Genomic DNA, 8,943 nt, shown 5'->3' with positions numbered 1-8,943 from the left:
TTTCTTCAGTGTGTTTTTTTTCCTTTAGTTTTTTTCTAATTTATTTTTCGCGTTTTTTTTCTTTTTGTGTTTCTTTGCGGGGGGGCTGGTTTTTTTATTTTTTTATTTATTTCTTTTGTTTTTTTTTTCGGAGGAGACTTTTTTTCCCCCTTGTTCTTCTTCGCTTTTCTCCCCTCCCCTTCCCCCGAGCAGGGATTGCCGTTTTCCCGAGGTGGCGGTTTTGCCTCCGCTTTGTGTCTGCGGAGGGGCAGGGGGCGGCCTGCCGAGCCCACCGAGCGGGGCGCTACCTGTTGCCGGGTGGAGGGGAGCTGGAGAGGCTGCTCTGCCCGCGGGGAACCGCTCTGCCAGGGTCCCCGCGCTGAGGCAGGGCCCCGCAGGGCCCCCCCCCTTTTTGGCAGGGCTCCGGAGCTGTCTTTCAAGTGACAGCAGCTGTAAGAAGTTGCCTCTGCCGGTCCCCATCATCTGCTCCCTCACATGGGCAGCAGAGAGCCTGCATACTGCTGAACAGTAACTGAGAACACAGTTTTGCACGTATTTTTCTCTCCTCAATGGCTATGACTTTCCAGCTTGGGCCTTTTTCTCCTGCAGAGATTTTTTCCACTCAAATGCTTGATTTTATTTTTATTTTTATTTTTTTTTTTTTTGCCTGCTGCGAGTAGCTCCTGTTGAACTCAACTTGCGTGCACTTCACTTAAGCCCGTGAGGTCCCTGCAGATCTCTGCAGACCTCCAGGGCCTCTGTTCAGGCGAACTAAAGTGGTGCGGGGTGGATTGTTGTCTCTACAAGTGCCTGTAGCTTCTCATCTCCTGGGAGGGGGGAGCTGGCCTCTGCGGACGTCGGGTTATTCCTACCCTCAGCCTGCTTAGTAGGGGAGTCACCTGGCCCCCTTGTGTTTGAGGTGGTGAGGAGGACCGTATTGCTGTGTGCCTCACCCCACTTTCTCCACTCTGTAGCTGGGACACCACGTGATGTGGTGCTGTTTGGTTTCCACCTTACTAGGCTTTAACCAGGGAAGATTTGTGGGCAGCTTCGCCATGTCGGATAGTGACCTCGGGGAGGATGACGGCACCACATCTCTGGACCTGTCTCAGGCGAACAAAAGGAAAAGAAGGGGAAATCTGCCCAAGGAGTCTGTGAAGATCCTTCGAGACTGGCTGTATGAGCACCGCTTCAATGCCTACCCCTCCGAACAGGAAAAGCTCAGCCTCTCTGGACAGACCAGCCTCTCTGTGCTGCAGGTAAGAATTGGTCCCCACAGCCCGGCTGCAACACGTGTTGCGTGGGGTTAGGGTGGGGACACTCTGCTAGGCACTCTGTGACAGCACTTGGGACAGGCTGGTCTCAGAAAACACCTCTGAAGATCCCAAATGGCTTTGGAGGCTCAGACTGTGGCTTCTCCTTGCCCTTGTGACCTGTTTGGCAGAAGGGAGGCAGGGAATGACATGGAAGCAAAAATATCTTTATGCAGGCCGTCCCTTTTTGGAAGAAGTATGTATACTAGGGACCTGTCTTATGGTGGAAATGGAGCAGAGCTTTTTGGCTGGATGGAAGATGGAGGGACTCAGACAGGGACAAGCTAAGCAATACCGTATCTGTTGATAAAACTTGCTGTGGGTGGGGGCTTTCACGGGGGTTTTCTGGCCAGCGTTGTTTTATCCTGTTTCCCCAGGCACCCTCCAGCAAAGGGGCCAGAGCAGCCCCCTCTCCACTTGCCAGATCAGAGCCTTTGAGAAACTCTGGACAGGAGAAACCAGCTCCAGGAGAAAGCAGGCTGTCCAGGGCTGGGGGTGAGATGGGCTTTGACCTCAGGTGAATCACTAGCAGCACTAAGCAGCAGCTTGCCCACCTGTCTCTGGTTAAATTGGTTGCATTAAGGGGAATGCAACTCAGCTGAAGGGCTCCCAAGTAGGAGGGCTGGCTGTTAGCACTGATGGTCTCATCATGGTGCTGGGTGCCTGTGCAAGGTGCTCATGCAAGGTGCCCAGCCTGGCTGAAGAGCCCTGGGTAATGGTGGAGGCCAACAGTGCTTTTTCTCTGAACCTTGACCAGGCTGTGGCTGTGATGCCACCTGCCCTGCTGTGTCAGGGTGGTGAGAAGGACTTGGATGCGGTGTGGAGGGCGGGACTGGGGATGGCTCACCTGCAGCTGCGTGTCCCTTCAAGCCACACAGTGGCTGACAACTGCCAGGCAGGGGGTCCTGCATGCCCAGGGCCACGTGGCTCCTCTTGCAGCCTACTGGGAAGGGAGAGCAGCTGGGCTTTTGCTCTTTCCTCTGGTTCCTGGAGCAGTGTACTGTAGGAAATGACTTTTGTGTAGGGGGGAGCAGGCAACAGCCAGTGGATTTGTGGCTGAGCTCCTCTCTTCAGGACTTCCTTTGCACCATACTTCTCCTTTCCCTGCTGCTCAGTGCAGCCCTGGCCAGTAGTCCTAGCCGTGGTCCAGACACTAGTGCGGGGGCTGTGACGTTCTGTCTGGTTTCCCTGTCCCTGACCAGCAAGGCAATTTTTTTTTTTAAAAAAATCTTATTTATTTGAATGCTAGCCGTGTGACAGATTCATCTCCAGCCAGCCACTGGGGCACTGCTCTGGGGGAAGGTTGGTGGTCCTGGAGTGGCTTGAGCTGGATTGGCTGAGTGGGAGCTGCGCTGGGCTTGGGGCCCTGCAAAGCCGAATTGTCCTGGACCGTGGACCCGTGCAGCGAGGAAAGTCCTTGGATGCTGCAGCAGGTGTCTGGAGTGCTGGGATTCTCAGTCACGTTGGGATTTACCTTGCTGGGCAGGGCACCTCCACTGGTGCTGCAAGTGGGCTGCAATCATGCACAAGCGTTCATGGCAGTGATGTGCTGCAGTGAGACCTGGCAGGTGCTTGGCTCTCCTTGCTCTGAGCTCTTGGAGACCAAATCACAGAGGAGCAAGGTGTCAGTGGGTGCCTGGGCTTGTGTTAAGATTTGGTGGCCTTGCTCTGCACCAGCTGCTGGCTGTGTGGGGGTTATCCTTGCAGCTAACACACACTGTTGGCATTCCTGCTGTCAAAAAGCAGCCACGTCTGGGCTGAAACATGGCAGTCTTTGCCAGTGGAGAGACACTGTCCCATTGCAGTGTAGGGAGCAATGAGAGGGTGCTGATCTCTTGGTTAGAGAGGCAGGAGATATATATGGAATTTCTTATTCTGAGGGAGCTATTTACCTTGCACAGCTGCCATGTGAAGAGGTTGCACTGATGTCCTCTCTGGCAGAGGGAATCCCAGCCCGGTGACACTTCCCAGTACCAATGAGGGGCTGTCACTGGTTTTCTCTGTAAGTCTAAGTTGACATCCACAGTAGCACAGAGACTTTGGAGTAGTGCTGGCCCTTGGAAAAGTGCTGCCTGCTAGGCACAGCTCAGCCAGGGTGTTCTCCCCCTGATCCTCTTGCCCCTTTCTGGGGGAGGACAGGCCTGTGTGTCTTCTCCTGGTTGAAGGACAAGTGCCAGACTGTGGCATGGAAGCATGTTGTGTGGAGCTCCAGGCATGGACTGCTCAGAAGCTGGGCCTCATGTCTGCTCCTGCCTGCTGATCCGAGGCAGGAGTGGAAAATCCAGTTGTAGGGGGTGGTATAATTCGGCATGGGGGCAAGGGCTGCTCATCTGCCCTCTAATTTAGGAGGAGAAACCTCTTGGGGTGGAGGTGTGGGACTTCCTACAGCAAAGTTCCTTCTCTCCAGCTCCAGCAGCTGTCTCATAGGTGGTGCCACTGCAGATGTGCTTTTGCATCCCTTGGTGCTGGTCCCTGCAAAGACAGGAGGAGGAGCAGGGCAGCTTTCTCTTGCTTCCCAGTTGTAGGTGGCCATCCATTGTGTGTTAACTGGGCCATCTTAGGTGTGCAGCCCAACTGCTACAAACAGGAGACAGCTGGAAGACCTCTGACTGGGGAGAGGAGGGCTGGGATGGGAACTGAAGTGCCTGGTGGAGTGACTGTAGGGTTTTCTCCTTTCTCTGGACTGAGGGCAGCTCGTGAGGAATGTTTGATCCAGCAGTACAGCTCTGCTGCTGATCTTCCCCCTGCCAGTTGCCTAGGCTTGGCAGGAGCCTCTCAAGAGCAATGTTATATTGCAGCCGCTGACCAAGCAGGGGCCTACAGCTTTCACTTATTTATGTATCCCCCCTCCTCAGTCCAGCTGTCATTTGGAACTGGAGCCAGGGAGTACAAGAGCGGCAGCCCTGGGTCTCCAGGGAAACCGGGGAGCCACGTATCTCCATTGCAAAAAGTTTGGAGATAAGAATGCTGTGCCTGCTCCCGGGAAGGCTGCCTGGACAAAAGCTTTGTGGCCCATCAGGCTCCTGTAGCCAGGAGGTTTCTCTGCATATGCTCTTGTGCTTGTGAGCTAGCGGGCTATGCAGTGGGGCCCAGGCCTTTACCTCCCTGGGATCACTGTGGGTCCTGCAGGATGTGCTGCTGTAATGATGTTGGCGGGGTCAGAGGCAGTCTAAAGCRATGGCTCACCATGTGCTAGTGGTGGGGCAGAGCTGCGTTAAAAAAATAAGCCTGCTTGAGAGCTGCTGAGGCAGATCCCAGCATGCTGGTATGAGCGATACCATATGATGCCCTGGGTTTCACCCAGGTGCTTGCTTGTATCCATCTCTTTGGTCACGTTCTCTGAATGAAGTTAGATGCTGGAAAGAACAAGCATGGATGGGAGACTGCGGCAGGAGTTTTGGAAGGTGCCCTTGAAGCCTCGAAGAGTTGGTCATCTGGTTGGCCAGGGGATTGCGAGATTGCATCAAGGGTGCTCAGCTAAGGCTTGTAAAAGAGCATGTTTGGAAGGGAAAAGGAGGTGAGACTGACATATTTGAGGGTGTTAAATGCCAAATACTGTCTGAAAGACAAAAAAAGACAACTGAGATCTTGCTGTGATCGAAGTTGTGGTAAGTTCTCTTTCCCCACGGGAAATATTTTACGCAGCTTTGGGTTTTTTTGGATTTTACAGAGATTTGGGAAAGATCAGTCATCTATTTTTTTTTTGCCTGATTTATTCTTCTAATTGTTTTCTAGGAGGAAGACAGTTATTTTAATGTAACTTTTTTTATATAAGGTCTCTGAAACAATACATGGCAGAGACTGAACGCATGCCAGCTGCATTTCAGAAAGGCTTCCAGAGATGTAGCCACAGAGCTCTGCGTCTTTGGAGTATAGATGTTTGGAAGTCCCTTTAAAAAGTTCAGTATAACTTTACTAGCTGGTAGGAGGCCTGGAAATGTGTTAACATACGCTTGTGATCCCTGCCACCCAATTAGGGTATGAAGGGCTGCAGCTCTGCGAGTTGACAGTTTGGGATGTAGGGTTTCCCATCTGAGTGGCTGCCTAACAGACTCTTTGCAGTGTCAATTCTCCCCGTGGCTGTGTTTTGGCACCGGCATGTGCGGGTGGGGCTCTGCTGACATACGTCATGAGCGTGCAGCGTTCACCGACATTCTCAGAGTGAGGACCTGGTTAACCAAAAGGTGGAAAGCTCCCTGTAGTTTGGACCTGAGGGCTTTTGGAGTCCATCGATGTCTGAGCTGGTTCTGTGCAAATACCACGTGTTGGTGTTCGGAGTCCTGGGAGGATGCTGTGAGTTCTGCCCTGCTTTGGCTGCAAGCTGCAGGGTACAGTCAGTGTCCCCAGGACTTTGGGGCCATGCTGGTTAGGTTGCAGTGCCCATCTTCCCCTGGGGCATGGACAACCTCTGTCCAAGAGCTGCTGTGTCCCTGCTGGCTTTGTGTAGCCTAGTTTTGACTCGGCCCCTAAGCTGAGCTGGGCCCTAGATGAGCATGGTCTGCTGGGCAGCCGTTCTACCTGGAGGAGAGCTACAGGCTCCTGCCACAGGGAGGCTGCACAGTGGCAGGGCTTTGGCAGGAGCATGGCACCCTTTGGGTCTGCGTGCCAGCAACGAGACATGCCTTGAGGAAAGGGAAGCCCAGTCTGCCCGAGAGGAGGTGGTGCCAGGCAGGAAGCAGCTGGCTTTGTGGTTTCCGTGAGCAGCTCGAGTAGTTCCAGCCGAGAGCAGCCCTGCCTCGCTGGAGCTCCAAGGGCAAGGAGGTACCGCGAGGAAGGAGCCCTGTGCTCACCCGGTCCTGCGAGGCTGCCGCCCACTGTCCTGGCTCTGTGGCATGTCCTGTGGCAGCGGCCTCCGGCCTGACCGCCCTGCGCTCCTCTCTCTCCCTCCCAGATCTGCAACTGGTTCATCAATGCCAGGAGACGGCTGCTCCCCGACATGCTGCGCAAGGATGGGAAGGACCCCAATCAGTTCACCATCTCTCGCCGAGGGAGCAAAGCTGGTGACGTGGCCGTGCCGCGAGGGGCTGCCACGGGCTCTGGTGTGCTGGTGGTCCCTCCTGTGACGGCTGCGGCCGCGGGGGCCTCCAAGATGCTCTCGATGTCCGTGTGCCCGCAGGTACTGTGCCACCCTGCCCAGGCGCTGGGCAGCAACCTCACGGTGGTGAGCACCTGCAGCCCCGACAGGGAGAAGCAGCCCAGCTCGCAGCGCATGGAGTCAGACCCTCACCCCAAATCGCAGCTGGGTGCCACCGGCAGCACCATGGCCTTGCTGGCCCGGGCCGACGCAGCCAGCCCCACAAGCGGACTCTTCAACACGCCGCCTCCGACGCCCCCTGAGCTCTTCGGTGATGACTTCAGCAGCTTCCAGCTCCTGGTGGAAGTGGCGCTGCAGAAAGCAGCCGAGCTGGAATTGCAGAGGCAGAGCGGGCAGCTGCCCCTTTTGCCCCAGACTGAGCCCCCAGGAGTCTCCGTCTCCAAATAAACCCCCCAGGCCAGTTCCCGCTAGGGTGCCCTTCCTTGGGGCCTCCTGACTCCTCCCAGCTGCAGGTCCCTTTTCTCCGGCCAGGCCAGGGTCTGCCTGCACCTCCCCAACCAGCTCATCTCAAAAGTGGACTTCTGCAAGCCCGAGGGACTCCGGCATCTTTGTTGGCTCGGGGTGGGGGGGGGGTGGAGGAGAGGGAGGATTGTCCCATCGTGTCATCCTTTGGTTGTCCACATGCTCTGGAGATAGCTGGCTTTCCTCGGAGCCCCTTTCCACGCCAGCCCCAGCGAGGACGGTGCCTTGGGAGGTGCCGGAGGGATGCAGCCACAGCAGTCTGGCCGTTGTGGAAGGACCTTTGCAGATAACTGACCTCCTTTTACCACAGCTGTCCATGACCGTGTCAGGCTGTGGCGCCCCTCTGGAAAACCTTTCTTCTTTGCTTCTGTGTAAACAAGGGTCCAGCCAAAACTGTTTCTTCAGGGTGTGACAGAGAGAAACTTTGTTTTTCTTCTCTTAGTTCATGTTTTTTTTTTCTTTTTTTAAGGATTATGGATGGAAAGGTTTTTTTCTCCCAAAGCGCTCTGATCTCCTTTTTTATTTTTATTTTTTTCCTTGCTTGCTTCCTTCCTTGCTTCCTTTCTTTCTTTTTTTCTTCTTCTTTCTACCTTATTCCCCTCTCTGGTATCTTGTGCTGGCTGGGTGCCCTGCATTGCTTGGGGAAGGATAAAGCTCAAATGAACTGGAAACCTGAAGTCTGTGGCATATTCTTGCACCGAAAAGAAGTGAGACCCTCCTCTTCTGTCTTAGGGTATTGCAGATGCTGCCAGCAGAAATCTCCATGGTGCTGTTCAGCAAGTTTGTTTTGAAACATTTTTCCCTTTAATTGTGATTTTATTGTACATTTTTTTTCCCTCTACAAGCATTTCTGCAGCTTCCCTGTGTTTCTCTTGAGTTCCTGCTGAAGATGTGCACGTTGTAGCCGGGAACAGCGCGCGTCCGGAGCCTGGAAACTCTGACCACGGGCAGCTGCCGGCAGGGAGTGGTGGATGCAAATCCGAGACTGTGAAATCTTGTATCCAGCTTGTTTTTATTTTAGTTTTTTCATGTTTGAAAGGATGCACATTTGGCGCGCGAGCAGTCTGTGTGTTCTTTTGCAAGTGCAAGGCATGCAGCCCCAGGATGGCAGTCCCAGGAAAGCAGAGGTGTCTTTAGCCAGTGCTGATGAGCCGCCCATGAAACGCGGGGTGGTTCGCATCCCTTCCATCACTTCCCTTTTCCCTCTTGAGGGCTGCGTGCTGTTGTGCCTGGTTGCACTGGGGACCTCTAATGATGAGCTAGTGTCTGCTGGGAGCTGGACTGGGCATCCCCTCACCCTCGGGACAGGTGCCCGCGCCCCAGGGGATCACTCGCCGTTGCCAGGGCTCCAGGTGCTGCGGAAGTCCTGGGGCTAAGCTAGTGCTGTTTCACTGTAAAATGTAAGTTAAATAGCGATACGTACGCACCTATAGTATCTATCCTGAGAAACACTAATCCTAGGTTATTAGCCTGATTATTAAGTTGCATGAATAGAGATATTAATGTCCTCAGGACCTTGAGCACGGGCGCTGGAGCCAGTGCTGCCAGGATGGGCCGCAGGGGAAAGCACTGGTTTTGGAGGGGGTCTCCCCCCCCGCCTTGTTTTGAGGAAAGCTGACAGCAGAAGAGACATGAAGGGTGACTAGAGAGAATTCCCAAGCGCTGGCATGGGCTGCAGGAAGGTCTGATGGGGGTGCGTGGCATTGGCTGAGCGCCCGCAGAGCACCTGGCTGGGAAGGATGTGGCGGGGCAACACTGCCCCGGGGCTGATGCCTGTGGCATGGCCTTGGCTCCCGCCGGGGCAGGACTGCAGCCTTTGCTCCTCTGCCTTCATTCTGGGGCCAAATGTTTAGGGGCCTCCTTGTCACTCTTACATTGCTCTTTCCTCTCCTCCATTCTTAAGTGCTGTCTCACCTGCAAGCAGGGGGAAAAGCTTTTCCCTCCCCCCCCCCTTTTTTTCCCCCTCCCCTTTTCTGCCCCCTCTTCCCCCAGCGGAGCAGAGCAGTGTGATATGGCTGTGCCCACACTGGGCCTGGCCACGCTGCCCCAGAGCATGGGCTGGGAGGAGGTGGGCATTAACCAAATTGAAAAAAA

At 54.6% G+C, this 8,943-nt stretch overlaps 1 protein-coding gene across 2 annotated transcripts in view; it reads left to right on the top strand.

Moving 5' to 3' along the window:
* TGIF2 (TGFB induced factor homeobox 2) overlaps positions 1-8,943 on the top strand; it is a 9,851-nt gene extending 908 nt beyond the window's left edge. The window contains exons 2-3 of one of the 2 annotated variants that reach the window (XM_085302607.1): positions 1,000-1,238; positions 6,184-8,943. In XM_085302607.1, the coding sequence (XP_085158733.1) occupies positions 1,035-1,238; positions 6,184-6,774 (795 nt within the window). In that variant the 5' untranslated portion in view covers positions 1,000-1,034 and the 3' untranslated portion in view covers positions 6,775-8,943. Of the gene's footprint in view, positions 1-156; positions 1,239-6,183 lie in introns of those variants that run through there. The other variant, XM_085302606.1, reaches the window with a different exon arrangement.

The sequence above is a fragment of the Rhea americana genome, unplaced genomic scaffold, assembly GCF_003343005.1.
Source record: "Rhea americana isolate MKP2758 unplaced genomic scaffold, rheAme1 scaffold_190, whole genome shotgun sequence".
NCBI lineage: Eukaryota > Metazoa > Chordata > Aves > Rheiformes > Rheidae > Rhea > Rhea americana.
Note: the sequence above shows the minus strand (reverse complement) of the source record. Positions and strands in the feature narration are given on the sequence as shown.